This window comes from Cervus canadensis, chromosome 28 (genome assembly GCF_019320065.1).
Source record: "Cervus canadensis isolate Bull #8, Minnesota chromosome 28, ASM1932006v1, whole genome shotgun sequence".
Taxonomy (NCBI): Eukaryota; Metazoa; Chordata; class Mammalia; order Artiodactyla; family Cervidae; genus Cervus; species Cervus canadensis.
In genome coordinates this window covers 48,884,274-48,905,486 of record NC_057413.1, presented here as the reverse complement: position 1 = coordinate 48,905,486, position 21,213 = coordinate 48,884,274, and the positions used below count along the sequence as shown (strand labels likewise).

General features: G+C 51.7%; 2 protein-coding genes and 1 non-coding gene across 7 annotated transcripts in view; 1 reads left to right on the top strand and 2 right to left on the bottom strand.

Annotated features, from left to right (window-relative positions):
• TMEM63B (transmembrane protein 63B) overlaps positions 1-8,955 on the bottom strand; it is a 25,347-nt gene extending 16,392 nt beyond the window's left edge. Inside the window, exons 1-6 of one of the 3 annotated variants that reach the window (XM_043449594.1) lie at positions 8,685-8,955; positions 4,994-5,134; positions 2,242-2,424; positions 1,884-1,963; positions 1,560-1,598; positions 497-587 (exon numbers count right to left, since the gene is read on the bottom strand). In XM_043449594.1, coding sequence (XP_043305529.1) covers positions 497-587; positions 1,560-1,598; positions 1,884-1,963; positions 2,242-2,400 — 369 coding nt within the window. In that variant the 5' untranslated portion in view covers positions 2,401-2,424; positions 4,994-5,134; positions 8,685-8,955. Of the gene's footprint in view, positions 1-496; positions 588-1,559; positions 1,599-1,883; positions 1,964-2,241; positions 2,425-4,993; positions 5,135-8,078; positions 8,230-8,684 lie in introns of those variants that run through there. The other 2 variants (XM_043449593.1, XM_043449592.1) reach the window with 2 other exon arrangements.
• On the top strand, positions 8,287-21,213 carry MRPL14 (mitochondrial ribosomal protein L14). 3 transcript variants are annotated; one of them, XM_043449597.1, is made up of 3 exons: positions 8,287-8,423; positions 18,076-18,167; positions 20,571-21,213. In XM_043449597.1, the coding sequence occupies exons 2-3, from the start codon at positions 18,097-18,099 to the stop codon at positions 20,935-20,937; spliced, it is 438 nt and encodes a 145-aa protein (XP_043305532.1). In that variant the 5' UTR covers positions 8,287-8,423; positions 18,076-18,096; the 3' UTR covers positions 20,938-21,213. The 3 variants fall into 3 exon arrangements, with proteins under 3 accessions (XP_043305532.1, XP_043305530.1, XP_043305531.1); XM_043449595.1 differs by having other exon boundaries at positions 8,368-8,521; XM_043449596.1 differs by having other exon boundaries at positions 8,402-8,525.
• Positions 12,468-12,540, bottom strand: TRNAP-UGG. The gene has a single exon. It is a non-coding gene; the product is annotated as a tRNA-Pro (tRNA).

The following is a 21,213-nucleotide window of genomic DNA, read 5'->3' as shown; positions in this document are numbered from 1 at the left end:
AGGGGCCTGGGGTCTGCTATGCCTCCCCAAGTACATGCCTTGTCTACAGGGGCCCCGCCCCTCAGTCCAATCTACAAGCAGGTCAGCTGGCCCCAGATTGCCAGGGGCCACCAGCCTACAACCTCTGAGCAGCACAATGGATTCTGCATGTTTTGCTAAGCAGGCCTGGAAGGTTCATGATTACTTCCAGGAAAATGTCTAAGGAAAAGAGGTCCCTAGGATTGATCACTGGAGAGGGGTACAGAACTCTACTGGGGAAAATGACATTTAGAAACCACAGATGTTCAACTTCTGCTGGTTTGGAGGCTGCCGTGGAAGACAGAGCCCCGAGTTCTGGGTCTGGGGGCGACCTTGTGGCTCTCGGATGAGCATCACCCTTGCTGGGCAGAAGGCCCCATCACATAGACCCCTGACTCCATATCACCTGAAGCCAAGGCTGCTGAGCCCACGTGCCCTGGAGGAGGGGGTGCTGAGAAGCTGGGGGGAGGACACTCACATTGTCCCTTTGGTCAAAGTCGACGGAGCTGGAGACAGACGTGAGACGCTCATACCGGTCGTGACTGTCCCCGTGCATAGCCGAGGCCACACTGGGGGTGGGGAGGCGAGAGATCAGAAAGAGTTCCTGGGGAGCCGGGGAGAGTGGGTGGGCTCCCACTCCAGAGCTCCAGACAAGGCACAGAATGCTCAGAGGCAGAAGCGTGCAAGAGTGACTGCCCTCTCTCTGCCTCCCTTGAACCCGCACCTTACCCTCAGGGGCCCCGGGGGGATGTGGGGGGCACTGATGCAGGGATGGGGGAAGGGTGGGAGGGGGAGTCTTCATCAGCACCCCATGATTGCTGAACGAAGGAAGTCAGCAGGGCCCTGAAGTTCTGGAGCTGACCAGCGGGGGCTGGGGGAGCAGAGCCCACCCTGGGCAAAGGGCAATGGTGAGGAGGGGGGCACGTGGTGATGGGGAAGGACAGGCTGGACCAAGAGAACCCCAGAAGGGCCGGGGGCTAGGGAGGCTGGGAGGTGTCCCCCACCCTCCCCCTTCCCTGACCCCAGCAGCTGCCGCAACTCCAATGCCAGGCCTATAGACAGAGACGGTGACGGACACAGAGGGCCACGCTCAGAGCTTCTCTGGCCGACCCCCTCCCAGGCCTCCAGAGCAGGTGAGCGGGGAACCCTGGAATAAGAAGAACTAGCTGTTAGGGGATGAGAAGCCACTGGAGACACCCAATCTTGTCTCTGCAACCAACAGGGTGACTGTCGGGTGGGTTCCCAAGGAAGATGGTTCCTCCGCCCCAGCCAACCGGGGCGGTGGACGCCCACGTGCGCGGGGCACACAGGGAGCCACTTCTCCCAGGCCGGGAGCCGGAGGGAGAGACGGGGGAGAGAGGCAGAGACAAGCTGGGGAGCCCCCTGCTCTGCGAAGCACACCACCTGCGTTAATCCGAACACGAGCCTGCAGAGGGGAAAACGGAAAAGAGACACCGGCAACGTGGTAGGAAGAGAAGCATGAAAGAGAAGAAAAAGGAAAGCTGGTTTAGTGGGGGCGAGGGGGCTGCTGCCCCACATACTATTCCTGTTCCACTCGGTCTCTCTCCTGCCGCCGGCGCCTGGGGACAGAGAACAGACAGGGTTAGCGGGGGCTGGGATGGGTCTCCAGGGACTGGCGAGGGACCAAGGCCCAGCTGTGGGCCCCGGTGCCCGCATGCCCGCTCTGGGACCGGTCCCTCTTCATCCCCGCCCCTGCCGCCCCCACCAAAGAGGATGAGAGTGGGCTGACTCTCCTCCTATCCCTGAGGAGTGTGGACAAGGTATGTGTGCATGTGTGTGTGTGGGCGTGCGAGTGCGCACACCAGCCTGTGTGTAGGGGTAAGGGGAGGGTCCCAGAGCCTTACCTGTCTGCATCTGTCACCAAGGCCAGCCGCCCGTAGTCCCAGGCCACCTTCCGGAGGATGGAGAACAAGAACAGCAGTGCCTGAGGAAGGAGGGGGTGGTTGGCAGGAGGGGAGGCCATTCACCCCCTGGACTAGGTAGGAGGGCAGGGCAGAGGGGCAGGATTTTTGTCTGAGAAAAGGATGACTCTGGGTGGGATGAAGGTCCGAGGCTGGACTTGGGCTGGGTGATGGGGATTCCCACCTGCAGCCACACGTGGGGAGTCAGGGGCAGGTGGGGGAGTGGTTAGAGTGGCAGGTGTTAGCCAGCTGTGATGCAGGGTGTGGTGCCAAGGGTGGAGGGGGGCATGTGGGCACTCACAAGGAAGCACATGAAGTCCAGAGCCAGCACGGTGGGGACGCCCCCGAACGGCAGGCCCTGCAGGACGGTGCTGCGGATGCGGGCGCTGTAGCAGTAGTCCTTGGGGTTGCTGTTGTTGAGGGCCATGGTGCCCAGTGTGGCCAGCAGGAAGGGCAGCATGGCTGCTACTGCCTCATGGTTCTCCTGGGCAGAGGGCGGAGCGGTCAGCCAGGCTCAGCCCCTGTCCCCTTCACGGTTCTGCCTGGGGCTTCAGCAGGGTGGGCGTAGGGAGGGGACAGTGAGGACAGATCACCGGGCTGCCTGGGTGGGTGGAAGCTCTGGCCTCTGGAGATAAGGGCCCAGGAAGGGAGGGTTGAGTCACACGGCCTTACTTTCCCTGGCTTTTGGGCTCTGGGTCTGGGGAACTCAGCCTGGGTCTGGACTGGTTTTTCTAAGCTGGAAGATGTCTCTGAGTCTCTAGCAATTTACCTCCCACCACGTCCATATACACACATACACACACACACCCATTCTCTCCAAACACAAACTGGCTCTCTCTGTCTCTGTATCTCTGTCTGTCTCAGGCAGGGGGCAGAGCTGAATCTGAGGGAAGATGGAGAGGGGTCTTAGGTCTGAAGATCCAAGACTAAGTGGAAGGGTCTCCAGGCCAGGGGAGGATGGGTCAGGAGCCAGTTACCTGACCCTGATTGTCTCTTCCTACCCCTGTTAGAACAATGGCATGGTTTCATCTGCTCAGTTTTCAACTCAGTTAACCACGTTTCCAGTATAACTGGCTTCAAAGTGAGATATTTAACTTTAAAGTTGACCCTCTGTCCTCAGAGTAGGGGTCTGAGGATGGGGTCGGTGGGAAGTCTGTTAAAAAGCAGGACTTCTGCATTTGCGCCACCTGTCTCACTCAGCCCAGCCACACCTGTTTACCCTCATTCTTTTTCCTGGGCCATGGCAGCAGCTACACCTTTCTCCCCTCCAGTTTCCTCATCTCTTTCCAATTTTCTCTGCACCTGAGTTGTAAGGACTACGATTCCCAGCGTGCCCTGCTCCTGCCCCCAGAGCAGGGCAGGCTGGGAATGCCATGCCCTGCAGCGAGCTTTTCCATTGATTGGCAAAGGAAGGAAGAATGAGCCAGGGGCCTCTTAACCAGCCCAAGCTCCCTGCAGCCAGGGAAGTGCCCTCTGGCCTGCTTCCCTGACACTGCCAGGCTTTCAAGCCTTCAACGGTCCCAGTGGACGGGTGGGGGGGAGGAGGAGGGATGGGGCAGCTAGTCCTGATGCCTGGGTTCTGGAAGTGCCTGGGGACCAGCTGGGCAGGGCTCTGGGGAGGCTCCCGGGGTGGAGGAGATGTGTGGGCGCGGCTTCGTGGCCCCACCCCCTGCCCTACAGGAGGGCCCCTGGGGGCCCCTTCTGCTGACAACACAAGCTCTGCTTTGTGGGGGGGGGGTCCCCAGGGAAGAAAGGAAACCAGACAAAGAAAGAGAACAACAAATCTGGGATGGGTGACTGCAACTCTGGGAGCAAGCATCCCCTAGCCCCCTGGGTGGCTCAGAAAGTTTCCCCTGCCCACCCACCAATCCCAGATTTTCAGCTGCCTCTTCCTAACATTTCAACTGCAGGGCAAGAGGCACCAGAGGAGAAGCTGGGGTTGTCTGTGTGTCTCACTTGGTTCCAGGGACTGAAAAGCCTGGGTTAAGAAGGCTAAGGGAATAACTGCCCTGTGTTGTATGTCCTCCCTCTTCCTTTCCAGCCCATGTTGCCTTAAAAAAAAAAAAAAAATTAATTCAGTAACTGTAGCAGGTGCCATGTATAGAGTGCCCAATGTTTCAAGAAGACATACATTTTTCATTTAATCATTAACTCTTTGGAGTTGGAATGTCATTCCCATTTTAAGATGAGGGCATAGGACTCAGAGAAGTTAAGTAAGTTTCCCAAAGTCACACTGCTCATAAAATAATGGACCTGGGCATCAAACCTAGGTCAACTTCTTTTTTAAAGCCTGAACACTTTTCAGGGCACCTTGATGCTTTTCTGACATGCTTAGAACAGGATGCTGCAGAAGCTTTGTGAATGCTCATTATGTGTTCTCTGGCTAGGGAACACCAGAGCACTGAGAGAATGTGTGTTTAGGTGTGTAAAACTTGTGTTGATATGTGTATCTGTGTGTGTGGAGGTGGGGAGCTGGGTGACTACACAGCTGTCTTTGGAAATGAAGAGAGTTGTTAGTGTCTAAGTGGAGGTGTGTATGCAGGTGTGTCTGGGAGCCTGGGTATGTAAATACAAAAAGCCCCAGGAAAGGTTAAAGGTAGGTATAGGTATCTTAGGGCTGTAATAATTGGGGAGGGGGGCCCTCTATACTAGTCTCCCCACCTCTAACTCCCAACTCAAACACATTTCAAAAATCAATCCAGCCCACACATACTCCTTGCCTGTTTGTCTCTGAAATTCCAAGGCTCCCCCAGGTCAGAGTGTAATGGGTACAAACCCCTAGAGTTACATGCCCCCCCTTCTAGCCTCTCCATTCGGAGGAAGGTGGAACATTCTGGGAGCTCCTACAGAAGGGAACCCAGGAGAGTAGTGAGGGTCAAGGTCTGTGCTCCAGTAACCGAAGTCACCACGTCCATCTGCCACCTCCCTCTTTAGAGTCACAAATCACTCCCTCCTCAGTTGCACCGCTCTTCCCACCTGCACCCTGAAGTAAGCAGGGCACACTCCCCATCGGCAGGGGAGGAAGCAGGGACCCGGGAGGAGAAGCCACTCACAGGGAGGTCACAGGGCAGGAAAGGGTGGAGCCAGGGCTGGTGGCTCAGCTTGCCAGCTCTCCGACTGGGTTACTCCAAGCTCTTAATTGTGGAGGCGGGGTTGCTGGGCTGAATTTCACCCTGGGCAGCTGCTCTCAAAGCCTTCACAGAGAGCAGCTGAGAGAAGGGAAGAGACTGAAGCAGAACATTTGGGGGAGAGAGGGACATTTCATCCACTCTACAGGGTTGTCTGAGCCAGTGGTATCCCAGAATTTCTCTGGTCTGACACTGAGGCTTTAGCTGGAAAGGTGTAGGGAGAATGATGGAGGATTTTATTTCTAGCTCACTGAAGGTTATTTTATCATCAAGAAGTGTGTGCATGTTGCTGGGGGGGGGGGGTTTAGGAAGCTATAAATTAAAAGTTTTTTTCTTAAAGAGTTACTAGGGAAGATTTAATTTAGGACTTGGGATCATAGGAAGGCAGTGTGGTCTGTTGGGAGGAGATAAAGATGGAGACTAGTTTTGTTACTATGTAACCTGGGCCTCAGTCTTTCACTCTGTAACAAATAGATATTAATATCCTCACTCCATCCCTACCAACTTCTGAGATAGGGGTAAAAATGTATCCACAAGTGAGGATAAAAGTAGTAGGAAAAGAATGCATTTATCAAATACCTTTTTAATTCCTATTTTATGCCAGCACTGTTTCAAGTGCTTTACAAATATCATCTCATATACTCCTCATCACAACCTTAGGAGGACGATGAGGTTCAGAGAGGGTATATCACTTTCCCAATGACACACAGCTAGTCTGTGATAGATCTGGATATGGACTTAGGCAACCTGGCTCAAGTCTATGCTTTTAACTACAGCACTTTGCGGCCTCAGCTAACAGAGGAGTCACTTCCATCAGGAGGCTGGGGGCTGGGGATTGTCAGTTACAGCTCTGGAGAAATGCCATACCCTATTTCTACCTGTTTGCCTTCCCTCTTGCTTCTAGCTCCCTGGGTTTGTGATTTTGAGTTCTGAGGCAGGTGGAGGGGACAGGCAACAGAGCCTGGTGGCTAAGAGCATGGGCTCTAGGATGAGACAGATAATGGCTTCTGACCTGAGCACATTACCTCACCACCCTGGGCCTTGGTTCCCTCATCTATAAATGGGGATAATAATTCAGTCACGTGGTTGTTTTGCGAATTACACAAGATGATTTAGGTGAAGCTCTTAGTACAGTTAAAGGCGTAAATGGATTCTAAAACAAAAATTAGCTATTGTTATCAATAAAGTGTAGAATGAAAGGGATTGGTTTAGTGGAGAACTGGTACAGATCAAAATAAAACTCCTCAGTCTAGCTGGGCTTCTTGTCCAGACTTAAGAGCTTAGACTGCTTTCAGGACTCAGCCAGTGAGTGACAGGGGAATATTTCTAAACTCTTCAAACAAACTGATCCATCCCCAGCAGGCTGGCCGGGGTGGGGGGTGGGGGGTGGGGGTGGGGGAGCATGGGAGGGTGATGATACACCAGGATGGGTCAGAAGTTCAGAGAGAAGAGCTCGTTATTGATCAACTACCAGGCAGGGTGCCAGGCTCTTTACCTGTACTATCTAGATTGATCCCCATAATTAATCTTGTAAGGAGGTGGTAGTGAGCATACTTTTTATTTATTTATTTATTTTGTGAGCATACTTTTTAAATTGACACTAAGGTTCAGAGAAGTTAAGTAACTTGTCAAGGTCACACAGCTAAAGATTGGCAGAGCTGGAATTTGAACCCACATCTCCAAGACTGTTATAATTGGAGGGAACTTGTAAGATGTCTAAAAGGGGCTTCTTCCCTACTCACCATCTGCCTTCTGCCTTGCCACATCCCTCCCCACCCAACCAGAGGCCAAGACCCAACAGCAGGTCCCAGCATGTGCCGCCTGGGGCATGCCAGGGCCTGGACCCTCTGGTACCCTGGAGGATAGTCATGCCGCCAGTACATCCCTGCTGATAGACCCCGCTGGGAGGGCCACTCCCTTCCTCACACGTGCCTGGGACTCCTCCTCAGGAGGGGCTGGGGATGCAGACCCAGGGAGAGGCTGGAGAGTGGTCTTAGGTACGGAAGTTCTGGTCCTCCCCATTGTGCACCCCCCAACCCCCTCGCCCCCTTCCAGGAAAGTAGAGTGCGGAGCGGCCAGTCCTCCACCCAAGGGACCCAGGCAGGTGGCAGCACAGAGCCGCAAGGGCAGCCGGCCCTCTGACCTCTCCTCTCCACTTCCCAAGGGTCCTTATCTTTTGGGGGAAGAAGGCGCCAAAGCTTTGGGACTGTCCTCCCTAGGAGGTTAAGGAGGGTTAGGGACAAAGCACGCCCCCTCCCCTCAGCAGGGCCTTTGCCCCTCTCCGGTTCCGCGAACCAATCCTTTCTCCACCGCACCCTCCAACGCAGGCCCGGGCGGCTCATGAATGAACTGCACTGTGTGGGGCGCAAGGAGAGGACACGCTCCCGGGGCCAGTCGCCTCCCCAGCCGTCCGACCAGTCCCCAGACCGGCCGAGGACAGCGGCCGGCCTCGCGCCAGCTCTCGCGAACCCTGCCCTTGCCCGAGCCTGAAGCCCCTGCCCCGGGCCGACTTCGGGGGTACTCGGCCCCTGGAGCCGGGGAAAAGATAAAAAGACGCCGAGGGCATTGGACTTGGCGACCCTGGAATCCAGAACTCGGGGGCGGGGGCGGCAGATTCCCTACCGCGGCGGCGGGCTGATCCGGCGCAGCTGGAACCCCGGAGGGGCGCGGAGGGGAGGCGCACCTGGACCGGGCAGGTGGGGAGGAGAGTGGTGCTAGGGGGCCGGGGGCGGAGGTCCCACCCCTCGGATCTCTCGAGGGGTGGGGACAGAGGGCGGTGTACCTCTGGACCCCAGGCAGGGGTCGGAGGACTCACACGATAGGCTCAGGATGGTGCCGGGGTTGGGGGCAGCGCGCGGCACCCCTGGGTCCCGCGGGCCCCGGGCACCTCTGGGTCCCGCAGGAGGTTGAAAGGGAGGGGACGCGCAGCTGAGATCGGGGTTTTTCTTTAGGGTGGTGGTGGGATCCTCAAAAGAAAGGAGACGGGGCTGGGGAAGGGTCGCGTACTCACCCCCAGGCGCAGACTCGGCTCCGGCTCCGAGCCCCGGGTTGGGGCGGGGCGGGGCTGGGGGAGGGGGAGGGGGAGTCGCTGGGCGGTAGGAGCTCCGGGCTCCTGCGGCGGCCGCGGCAGTGTCTGGGGGAGGGGGAGCGGGAGGAGGGAGGGGGAGCAGGAGGAGGGGCGGGGCCGCGCAGGCCACACCCCCACGCCAGGACACGCAAGGCGCGCGCGCACCCTCAGATCGCCGCCCTCCCGGCTGGGTCCGCCGCGCAGGCGCAGAGCGAGAGGCCGCGTGGGGGGGAAGGCGGCGCCGGGCCAGTGGGGCCCGCGGCGGGATATTCCTAGGCGGCGAAGGCGGTATGGAGTGTGTCTGGGGGGAAGGGACGTCACGCTCCTGACTTTCTGCTTCCCGTCTTCCTTTCTTCCCGGCTGGAGCCGTGGCGCGCTCCCCCGGGGTGGGTGAGGAAGGGCCGGAGTGCGGGGATCGTGGGCCTTCCAGGGGCAAAGGGTCCCTACGGGGAGGGAGACCTCTGACCCGGACCCTGCTCTCTCCCACTCTCCGAGGGCGGCCCCGCTCTCTGGGGCCTCTGAGACCCCGCGCCCCTGGCCCGCGCTCACCTGCTTTTTCTAGGGCTGGGGCGGGTTGCCGCCAGGCTTCACGAGGTGGCCTAGGCCGATCAGTCTGGCGCGGCTCCTCTGGTTTGTCTTATTTCTCTCCTTCTCCCTTTCCTTTCCCGACTTGGGTCTTGAGATGACGTTGTGGCTCTTTTGCCAGGCGCTTCTCTGATTTGGAGAGTGAGCCCACCGCTTTCACGGTCATGCCGATGAGTGGCTCCCCCGGCTCCAGGGGGTTCCCTGGTTTCTCATTTCACCCGAGGCTGCATCTGCCAGGGATTAAGACTGGAAAGATGAGAGAGAGGGGGGTGGGGGTGTGTGTGTCTGCGCGTGTGCATAACTCCTGTATGTTACCCAAAAAATAGACGACAAAGGCATGCGGAATACCAACTTGTTCGTTTAATTGTGGGCTCATGGAAGGCTTTCTTCTCTTCAAGCTTGAGAACAGGCTTGCGGACAGAAGGGAAATACTGCTTTACATGGTGGGCAGTAAATGAATTTTGCCACCTTAAGAGATTCATGGACTGAATTTATAAAGAGGTTAATAAAACAGCATATGATGGAGTCACTGGGTTACTGGGGAAAACCTGGAAGGTTGGGAGATACTTGTGGGGTTGCTGGACAGAAGATGGGCACTGCCTATTTGGTTGTGGTTGGTTAGTGTGTCTGCTCTCTGCTGGGTTTTTCAAGGGCTCAGTAGCAGCTTGTGGAAGGCACTGGTAAGGTTTACATACAGTTCAAACTGAATTCCCATTGCAACTGTGCCATTGGTTAGTTGGAAATCAATTTAGTGGATCATGGCCATCATTTAAGAAAAAGTAAAGTAGAATAGAAAATATTAGTGCATTGTACCTAGGGAGGGTAAGTATTGTTTTTGGACACCTGCTTCAAGTATACACACGTGAAAGTGTGAGTATATTAGGAGTTGTGATACAGTGTGTTTCTGTGCATCATGAAAGTTTGAAGTGCGTTGATTTCCTGTGTTCTCCTGTTTGTGGTCTTACCTTCATCAACCTGAGTTTTCAGTCATTTAAAATTGTCCGTGAGGATGCAGTCAGGACAATAGGGATGTATAGTAAGGAGCAGGGTAGGTTGGTTTTTTCAGAAAGGGCTGTGCTAGAGGAAAGTTCACTCTTCACTCATGGAATTATGTACAATGGAAGAAAAAGGATTTTGTTGGAGTAGGAAATGTTACTTAGGAAGGATAGAAAGGGAGATGGGGTTAAGCTATGTTTGGCAGACTGCCTGGTGGGAGAAGTCTTTGCAGGCTTGGATTCTGGGAGCTGTTTTGGGTAGGAGCAAGCAGTTTGGATGACAAGGAATCTGTTCTCTTTGTGTTGTTGTTTTTCCCTTGTGTAGAATTGTCCGTTTTACCCTTAGCGCTTCTTGGATGTGTATTTCCTATGGAACTTTTTACATATTGTGTTGATTTTATGGTAGTAGAGCTGGTATGATCCCTTGCCGAGTAGCACTTGTAATGGGGTATCTGGAAAGTGAGAATAGAACCCATGTTACCTGGTTTGGGGACCCCTGAGGATCACTGAAAGGTATTTCTCATGTATTATTATCTTTTTAATAATGCAGTTAGGTATGTTAACGTGTGGTGGATTCCGGATCGATTTCTGCCTGTGCCTAGTTAAGGGTCACCACATATTAACAGAGGAGACATTTCAGAAAGCCTGAAGTGAGAATTGAATTGAGTACCCTGTGGAATACATGAAGGGACGATGGCCACAATGTTTTCTTATTGCCCCTGAATATGAATGGTGCAAACCTTCCCTGGAATTCATATTTCAGAAGGGAGCCTGTTGGGCACCGAACATGATTACTTAGACTCTCCTCAGCATTTAGCATCTTACATGATGTAAGAGTCCTTTGAAGCCTGTCTCACTCCACTCTTGTCTTGGTGTTATGACACCTGGACCCACATAAGATGGATTTTCCTGTTGTTTTGTTACTAGAATAGTTTTTATGGCCATGAAGGGGCTGGGGAGGGTTTCAGAAATCAGGTTACAATTGATCTTCCTTTTTAGAAGCTGACGGTTTGTTCTGGGTTGTGGCTCACCCTGGTGCAATTTTACACCATTGTGTGTTAACAATGACAACCAGCTTGTGTGAGAGAGCTATGATTCAGATCCCAGAAACTGCTCTGGGTCAAGTAATATGCTCTCCTTTTAAGAAAGGTGCCAGGGGACTTCCCTGGTGGTCCAGTGGTTGAGAATCTGCCTTGCAATGCGTGAGACACTGGTTTCATCCCTGGTCTGGGAATTAGGATCATGTGTGATGTGTAACGACTAAGCCTGTGTATGGTAACTATGCAGCCAGATAAATAAATTACAAAAAAAGGTGCCAGGTAGCCTGTTATTCCCCAGTGAAACACAACTCAGAATGGGAAAGTCTCCTTGTCAAAAGCTTAAAAAAAAATCATCTATGTCATTAGAAAAGAGAGAGCACTTTCCATATCTACCGTTGTTTTTTTTTTTAATTATTAATTTATTTGGCTGTGCTGGGTCTTGGTTGCTGCACGGGCTTTCTCTAGCTGTGGTCGGCGAGCTGCTCATGGTGGTGGCTTCTTTTGTTATGGAGCACAGGTTCTAGGGCACAAAGGCTTCAGGAGTTGGGGTATGTGGGCTTAGTAGTTGTGGCTTCCAAGCACAGGCTCAGTAGTCATGGCACGGTGCATGGGCTTAGTTGCTCCGAGGCATGTGGGACCTTCCCAGACCAGGGATGGAACCTGTATCTCCTGCATTGACAAGTGGATTCTTATCCACTGTGCCACCAACGAAGCCCTTCTGTGTCTACCTTAAGCTGAAACACACTTTCAGGACTGAGTGATCTTTGACACGGATAGTGCTGCCCTGAGAATTGGGGAGTGAAGCTGTTCTCACTGGGCAGAATCCAGAGAGGGATTCCCCTACTTGAAAACAGCCCCTTCTGTGGGTGAAGCTAAAACACTTTCATTTCCATGCCTCCTTGCTCTTCCCAATGACCCCTGCTTGACAGAGTCACTGAGGCCTAGAGAAGTGGATTCCAAGGTCACAGACTTGGCAGGAGAAGAGGGGCGGTAGGGGTGGAGGAGATACCTTTTCTGTGGGCTTTTCATCCCACCCCACCCACCCTCCTGCCTTGCCTGCCCATCTGACATCTCCATAAACCTAGCTCCTTGTCACCGCTTGGTAGCGGTGATTAAGTAGAATTTAACTTCGGCTTGTACAGTTTTTCTGAGATGACCATACCAAGAATGTTACAAACTTCTGGAACTATAGGTGTTTGCACATCTGTGAGGTGGGGATGGCAGGGGATCAAAACTATAATAGATTAAAAATCTACATATTGAAAAACCAACTTGAATAATCAAAAGCTGTCAGATATTTTTAAGAACCATGATTTTAAATACTCCTGTAACAAAGTGGAACAAATGAATATACAAGTTAATAAACACATATAGGTAAATAAACAGAGAGAAGAACCCTGGAAATGTTTTTTTTTGTTTGTGAGTCAGCTTGAGAACTGGATGGAATTCCCTGGTGGCCCAGGGGTTAGGATGCCCAGCTCTCACTGCTGAGGGCCCGGATTCAGTCCTTGGTCGGGGAACTAAGATCCCACAGGCTGTGCAACCTCACGAAAAAGAAGCAAACATCCAGGACTTTCCCAAAAGAAAAAAAAATGGAGAGTTGGGGTCCTCATTGGTAGCCATGGTAGAAACAGCACATTGAGCTATTGAGGGATGTTTGCTTCTTTTTAAAAAAAAGTTTTGGCTATGCTGCATGGCATGTAGGATCTCAGTTCCCCAGCCAGGGATCAAACCTGTGCCCCCTGCAGTCCAAGTGCAGAGTCCTAACCACTGGACCCCCAGGGAAATCCTGGATGTTTGCTTCTTGATAGTAGAAACTGTGAAAACTCACACCTTTGCGGGCATATCAGAATCAGCTTCAGAATTGGTCCTAGGCTGTGCTGTGTGTAGAGCAGATATCTATTGAAAAGATGGCTGTTTTGAGTTTTAAAAGATGATGTGGCAGCTTTGAGAAAGGAGAAAGAGTACTTGGACTGTGTGGGGTATGTTCATTTCTATAAAGTTTATTAGTGGTTAAAGCAGCACTTTACCTGCTCAGGTATTGTGCGGGGTGTAGTAGGAACAGCTTTCTACCCTTCTTCCATCCCTAGGACAAGTCGCTTAGCACTTCTGACTTAATTTCTCCATCTGCAAAATGGCACTCTGTTGAACCTTGAACTGTTCAGAAATCCTTAGTGGAATCAACCCTCCCCAAACGGTTGCTGTTTGTCATCTGTCTGTGTTTCCGTTGGGTGCTCAGAAATGAAGTCAACCAAGAAAGGGATCTGTGTGAAAATACTTTGAGAATTGTGAGATGGTGTATAAACACAAAACTACTGAAAGAGACTCCTTCCCCAGCAAAACAGTAATGAGTATTTAAGCAACAGATAAGAGTACTTTTTGGTCCAGAATGATTGGGGCGAAACCTGCAGCAGATGGGAGGAGCTGTCTGCATGACACACACGGTGAAGGGTCCAAGGAGGTCTCTCTGTCTCTTTTTTTAAATTTTATTTGTTGAAGCTGCTAGGCCTCAGTGTTTTCTTGCTTTAATGAAGAAGGACATTTATATCTTTATGCTAGGCAGAGTTTGTCTGTTTTGTGGCTGGACCTTGCATTTAATTTCTCTTAGTGTTTCTTTTCACTTCTGCCACTTACTAACAGAATGGCCTTTAAACTGTCTTTTGTGATTGTGCTGAACTCTTTGTTTTTTCTCTCTTCTTTAGAACCTGGACCTAAAGAGGGAAATTGTTAGGGTAGAAACAATGTATAAATGTATATGGATCTGTGATACTAAGTACAGTATTTTGCTGACCCTGAAGCTCAAGTAGGCTTCCCAGTGGCGTTAGTGGTAAAGAACTCACCTGCCATTAAAGGAGACGGAAGAGACCCTGGTTCCATCCCTGGGTCCGAAAGATCCCCTGGAGGAGGGCATAGCAACTCACTCCAGTATTCTTTCCTGGAGAATCCTATGGGCAGAAGAGCCTGATGGGCTACAGTCCATGGGGTTGCAAAAAGTTGGACATGACTTAAGTGACTTAGCATGCATGCATGCAAAGCTCAAGTAATGGTACTTTCTAGCTTTCTACAAAGCATCCCTCTGCTTTTCTAGTTCAGTCTGTCTGTATTAACATTAGCTAAAAACGAGTTCTCCATGTCTAGTAAGCTCCCCCAAGCCACTGGGAGGCTGAATGAAGGGCACAAGAAAGACCACCAACCCTCTGATATTGAGTCTGTCTAGAGCCAGAGGGTTAGTTGCAATTGCAGGTAAATAGTGTTCATTTAACAGACACTTACTGAGCTCCATTTGTGTGCCTGGCGCTGCTGTAGGCCCTGAGCAGGCGGCTCTGGGCAGGGCATGGACCCTTCCTGCCCTCACAGAGTCCAGTGGGACCCACCCTAACCTGAAGTGATGCCAAGTGAAAAACTCACCTGTGTGACCCTGAAATCTGCAGTCCTCCCTGACCTCCACAACTGAAGGGAGAGCTTAAACCAGGATGGAAAATAAGCACAACTCTTGGGTTATATTAAGTAGTTTCTGTCTGTCTCTCTCATCTTCCTCCTCTTGCCCTCCCATTCCCCCGCCACCAGAGGTTGTGATTCATGTGCTAAACCTGGAGGACAGTGCTCCACGCTGACCAGGAAGCGGCCTGAGAAGCCATATCTGGCACCATAGTCTTCCGAATACTTAGCCACCTCTGCGTGAGAGTGCGGAGGAGGAAATACCATCGGAGTTAGCTTCCTGTGCAAACACAGGACTCAGGATAACGTTGTTTGTGAAACAGAGCAGTATATATAGTCTGATCCGAAGTGGATCAGGGCCTGTGTCTATAGGATGGATTTATCCTAAGAAATAACATCAAGGTCAGTCAAAGTTGCTGTGAAGGAAATTACTGCCTCCATCACTCCTCCCTGATCTGAACCAGTTGTTCAATGGTGGGATGAGGTGTTTTTCCACAGTGGGCAGTGATGGCGCCAGGCCCAGGAGATGATTCCAGGGGCCTGTAGACGTAGCATGGGCTCATTCTCCCTCGACTAACACCATGGGTCTCCTAAAGCTTGTTTGCATGTGTTGTGTGAGATCCTGATAAACAGATAAGATTTCCCTGTGTGGATCACGGGTGCGGGAATCTGTCTATTGGCTACCTCATTTATTTTATTCATTAAATATTTATTGCATTCCCACTCTGTGAGGACCTGCTGGGATCTTTTGCTGGAGTGGCTGTGGAGGGGACCACAGCTTTTTTCTTTTTAATATACAAGAATATTTGGTTCTTTTATGCTTTCAAGTTCATAGGAATGCTTACTGCTGTCCATTGGATGTCTTTAAGTCCTTTGGGTCTGGAGGTCACTATCAGATCTGCCAAAGACCTAGTGAAAAGTCTCTGAATTGGGCCTTTTCTTGTGAAAATGGTGGTGCTCCCTGGAGATGGGAATGTGTTACTCTTGTGTTTGAGTGCAGTACAAATGATCCTGTGTGTGTGTGAGTTCTGAATTCCTGTAGAGAGTTCAGATACCACATTGTCAAGATCTCTGTGGTCTGAGTTTTGGATAGTGAGTAGCAAGAACTGGAATGTTAAGGGATATCAGCCTTATCTAAAAAAAAAAAAAAATTCCAAATTTATTCCACGTCTGAGTTTGGTGATGAAAGTGGGAGCCACGGAGTTCCTTGGCACAGATGCCCAGATGTCCTCGGAGTGCAGCAGGGGCGGCAGCGGATGCGGCAGCCTCATACAGAGCTGCTCGGAGGAGGTGTGTTTGGAGCCAGGGCTGCTGAGTTGGGCAGAGACAGCCCAGAGGGTGGGGGTGGCCTTGAGCGAGGCGCAGAGAGGCGGCCTGGGTGTGGTTTGTGTGCAGACCGCCCTGCAGACTCCCGGGAGGCGCCTTGAATGGGAGAGTTTGTTACACCCAAGGCAGGGAGAATTCTGGGGAGCCCCTGGGCTCCTCTGCACTTGTTGGATTCCCATGAGTACCATGGAGGAAATGGTGCTGAGTGGAGAGGCTGGGTGTTGCAATCCTCAGGAGAGGGAATGTGGGTGCCGCCAGGCTCGCTTGGGGGTTCTGAGAAGCCTCTTCTCTCCCAGGAGAGCGAGCAGGGTCCCCAGAGTGAGATGGGGAGGCTTGGCCGAGACTGGATGTAGTGGCTACCTGGACCAGAAGGACTGCTTTTTAGAGCTCTCTCTTTTTTAAAAAACAAAAAACAAAAAAACCCCGCCAATTTTCCATTATTGTTCAGTGTGTGGAGCTCTTCTTGCCACCTACACTACAAATTGTCTTCAAAACCTAAATTGGATAAAAGTGAATAAGTTTCACCTGCTGTTTGTCTACGTTTCAGTCGACTCAGGAAGCACTGAGTTGGTGGGGCTGAGTAAAACATGCCTTTGATAACAGTATTCCCAATGGAACAAAGATGATCTAACGATTGGAAAAATATTAACATTTAAATTGAAGTTACCACGTTAATTCCACTGAATAAGAGAAGGGAAGCCAGCTACTGCCGTTCAGATTTCCGCTTTTGTCGCTCCTGGCTGTGCAACTTGGGCAGATCATCTAACCTCTGTGGACCTCATTTCCTCAAGTATAAAGTGGGGTGAATAATAGTGCCCATTTCATAGTTTTGGGGAAACTTAAATGAGATGATAATGGAAAGCACTGAGACACAGTATAACTACTCTACCGAATACATTTTCATAAACAAAGCAAGCAGGAAAAGACCAGGTGACCCTCAAAGCTGTTCCTCACCCTGAGCCCCTGTGTGAAGTGGGCTTTGTACGGCAGAGTGAGGCCACACAGTGTGGAGGGAAGACCCTTGGGCCAGAGCTGGGTCCACTTCTGGTTCTGCTTGTGCCCTTGGCTAGTTACGGGGCTTAATGCAAGTCCCCGTCTCTCTCTCTCAGTTTCCTCATCTTCAAAACGGATGTGATGTGATGACGACGATGATGGAGAAGGCTGATAGGTATTGAGTGCGGACACGGGGCTCTGTGCTTTGTGGGGTTTACCTCATGACTGCCCTGTGAGTAGGTGTTACTGGTGGGGAAACCCTCAGTTACAGTTGGGGAAGCCGAAGCTCATAGTTCTTGTCCAGGGCCACGGAGCTGTTACGGTAAAGCTGGCGTCATCCGATAGTCTTTGATTCTGTGTGTCAGTTGTTAATAGTTCCATAAGTTGACCATCTTCTCTTGCATGTAATTTTCTGATCATTTGGGCCACTCCTCCTTGGGTTGTCTTAAGGAAACAATGGATAATAAGCTTGAGCTTTGAGGTTAAATCATAGTTAATAAGCATTTCTGGAGTGTTTAGGTATTTCTGTGAAAGTAAATAGTGAGTTTTCCCCACCTTTATTAAATAAAATCTTATCTAAGGTGCTTTGAACTTAGGCAAGGCAGAGCTATGTGTAAATACTACAGTGGTAGAGGCTTTCTCAGCAGAGCTCTTGAATGAGGCCCTCTGTGGCCAAACATTTGGGTGGAAAACAGGCACGTTTTGCAGCTGGAATTACCAGTTGGTTGTAGGTTTTTCTTAAACATTCCCTTCACTGATACCCAGGTATTGCGGAAACCTGGGGATGGGCCATAGTTTTTGGTGCTCAGGAGCCGCGGGGTTGAGGTTCTGCAATCTGGAGTCACCAGTGTTGGACTGGTGTTTACTCTTTTATCTCCACCTTGTTCTCCCAAACCCCACTTTCAGCTGCCAGTGGGGTAGGTAGTTTCCCTGTGTTATGCTGTCGTTTGGGAGACTGATCCAAATAGAGACCGAGGTCACTGACTTGACAAGGGCGTCCTTTGCACTGCTTTGCCAACCCTGAGCTGTCCAGGTGTCTGGCTTTTACATTTGAGGGAAAGGTGATGTGGTGGCGGACAACCTGGGTGGTTCCTCCAGGTAATCTGCTCTCCTCCAAGGAGTGGAAGTTCTGATTTCAGGAGGCACTTGAGTGTCAACAAGGGACCAGTGTCGTCTATGGAGGATGTGGGAAGTGGTCCCTACCTGGCTGTGTCCCACGGGATTCCTTTTTTTCCTCCTGCCTGTGGAAGTGAGGTAATGGTGAAGGCACTCACTGCGCTCTTGTGTTACCCACAGCGAGAACTGCTGCGGGCCATTCCAGCGCTCTGACCCCACTTAGAATATGAATCAGCAAAACTGTCGCTGGAGTTCATCTAATCATCTGCCTATCTTTTAACCACTAAGATTTATATTTAGTAACTAATGATCCTGTGCTCAAAGTGCCATCTCCCACACAAGTCCCCAATAGTCTTTAAAAAACAAAACAAAAACCAAATACACCAAACTACTGGCTCTGAGTGAGGACACTGACTTAGAAATAAATCCTTGTCTCTTTCCCTGCAGGAGTTGCCATCTTGGGATCCCATGGCTTTCTCTAGCGGACTCTGGGGCCCCTGCGTCCACATGAGCAGAGCATTCAGCCAGCGCTGTTTCAGGTAACTTTTCCTAATGAGTTCTTCAAGCTGTGTCTTTGAGTAAGCCCCCTATCAGGACTGGGTATTGTGGTGAGTAGAGTGGCAGTGGACCCTCAGGGAGGTGGGCTTGGGGTCCGGGGAGACTAGAGGACTAGATGGAGCTGGGGTTTGGGCAGCTCAGGTCGGGGGGCAGGTAACGGGGCGATGGTGCTGTTGGAGACGGGACTGGGAATGGACCTGGAGGAAGATGAAACCTCCTTGCCTACCAGACTCTTCCAGTGAATCTGCTGTCTCTTGACCCTGTTGTTCCCTAAGTGCATTAAAACCTTCTCTTTTTAAGAATAAATATCTATATATTTATGTGTGTAATGAATAACTTTGCTGTGCATGTGAAATTAACACATTGTACTTCAGTTTAAAACATATATACAAGTGAATGGGCATATATACATATATACAAGTAGAGGGCAAAACCCTTCTCTTTTAAAAATATATGTATTTTTACCTCACAGGCTAATTACCACTCAAGCATGATGAAAGTGTGGCAGCCTCCCCCTTCCCGTTTAGATGCTAAGCCAGGACTGAGAGTGCAGGTTGCATTCTTGTTGGCAAACATGCCTTTTGGCCCTGTTCGTGCACTCATTCCGCAGGCGTTTACTGAACCCTGTGCCTGGGTTTGGTCATAGAGAGATGAATAAGACTTGCTTCCTGCCCTGGCAGAGTTCTCACAGTTGGCCATGGGAGCAAAGTTGGAAACAAATAACTCTAAGAAAAATGTGACCAGTATAATAATAGAGGCTTGTACAGTTCTTTGGAAGGCTCAAGACAGGGGCCGCTAATAGAGGAGGAAGCGGGTGGGAGGGGGAAGAGGCGGACAGAGGCCACCTTCCTGGAAGGGAAGTGGGGGCAGGCCCTGTCCCGGCCCCCAGAGAGGGCCGTGAGGCTGGGCAGGCTTGGACAGCTCCAGGGGTTCCCGGCCCCAGGGCTCAGAGTAGATGTGTGAGTGGCAGAAGGTGGAGGATCTGGGAAGACAGGTACATTAGGACCAGGTTGTTGACAGTGTAGACAAGGGGGACCACTGAACAGTCCCGAGCAAGGGAGTAGCCTCTGTTTTATATTCTAAAAAGAGGTCTTGGTTGGCAGAGTGAGGTGCGCAGGGAGCCGGTTAGGACACTAACATAATGGTTTGGTGTAAGAGTGTGAGCTGCTGGATGAAGGAATTTGTTGATGGGGTGGAGGGGAGGGTCAGAGGTGTTCAGAAGGTGGCGCCAGCAGAGGTTGGATGGAGAGAGGTTTATGGCTCGTGAGCTAGAGTTTTTGGAGAAGCCACTGTCTAGGCAGAAAGCCCATCAGCTGGAGGAGGCTTGCAGGGGAGGTGATGAGGTTCCTGTGGGACCGACTGAATTTGCAGCCTCTGTAGGACACATGCGGAGAAGGCAATGACACCCCACTCCAGTACTCTTGCCTGGAAAATCCCATGGATGGAGGCACCTGGTAGGCTGCAGTCCATGGGGTCGCGAAGAGTCGGACACGACTGAGTGACTTCACTTTCACTTCTCACTTTCATGCATTGGAGAAGGAAATGGTAACCCACTCCAGTGTTCTTGCCTGGAGAATCCCAGGGACAGGAGAGCCTGGTGGGCTGCCGTCTATGGGGTCGCACAGAGTTGGACACGACTGAAGTGACTTAGCAGCAGCAGCAGCAGTAGGACACATGAGGAGCTTGGAGTGGAACTACAGGACTGGAAGATAGGCGAGGCATGGGGCTGGAGATGGAGTTTACTAGTCGGAAATAACAGGAATAGATGACATCGCCCAGGGCAGGCATGTAGAACGAGAGAGGACCCCGGGTCGCCCCAGAGAACCAGCACTAGGGTCCTAGTGACAGAGGAAACTAGAATTCCCACTGTCATCAGGTGGCTTAATAGTAGCTCATTTGCCTTTAATAGTACTCTTTCTATTGGGGGGAAATTAAAAGATTGTTAGCTTATTTTCAGTTTCTGCTGTGCTGTGTCAAGGGACTCCCTAGGCAGACATACCCACTCGGATCTAATGGTTCCAGCACCAAGCAGATGGGACATCTGGGAGTCAGTGTTTTCTGGGGGAGCAGGTTTTGCAGGCTAGGCAGGGGCAAGGCCTGGCCTGTAAGGTATTCCCTTAATCCTCCGAGGCCTGTTGGAAACCAGAGGCTTTAAATTAGGGCTGCCATGCCGTTCACTGTAACAGAATATTGGGTGGCCTTTAGAACCCATCCAGATCAAGGTCCTGACCCGGCAGCAGAAGCTGTAAGGAACTTCTTACAGTGAGGACACCTCTGGTGTCAGGGCCCTGCTGATGTGCGTGCTGCCAAGCTGGGCCTGGCAGAGGCCGCTGCGCCCTGACTGGCAGAGCTGCAGGCCTCAGACTTTCTTCCTCTTCCACCAGCACCACTGGCAGCCTTGGCGCAATTCAGAAGATGACGCGGGTGCGTGTGGTGGACAACAGCGCCCTGGGGAACACTCCTTACCATCGCCCTCCTCGCTGCATCCACGTCTATAACAAGAAAGGGGTGGGCAAGGTGGGCGACCGGATCCTGCTGGCCATCAAGGGGCAGAAGAAGAAGGCGCTCATCGTCGGGCACCGCATGCCTGGCCCCGCAATGACCCCCAGGTTTGACTCCAACAACGTGGTCCTCATCGAGGACAATGGGAACCCAGTGGGGACCCGAATCAAGACACCCATCCCCACCAGCCTCCGCCGGAGGGAAGGCGAGTTTTCCAAGGTCCTGGCCATCGCTCAGAACTTCGTGTGAGCGGAGCCCAGGTGCTGGCCGCGGGGGCTCGTGGATGGAGCCGTTCTGAGAACTGTGCCTCTGCTGAGAGGGAGCCCGGGAACAGTGTCCTGTGGGAAAATAAACGCTTCCATGTACGTCTCTTCCTGAAATTTCTGGGTGTGGCCATGGGGTAAATGGCACTGGAACGGCTAAAAGGTGCCACTCGAGACGGTTGGTCTTTGCCCTCAGTAGCCTGTGAGCTCACCCGGGATTATCAGGTGCTGGAAAATTGAATTAAAAGCTGAATGTGCCAAT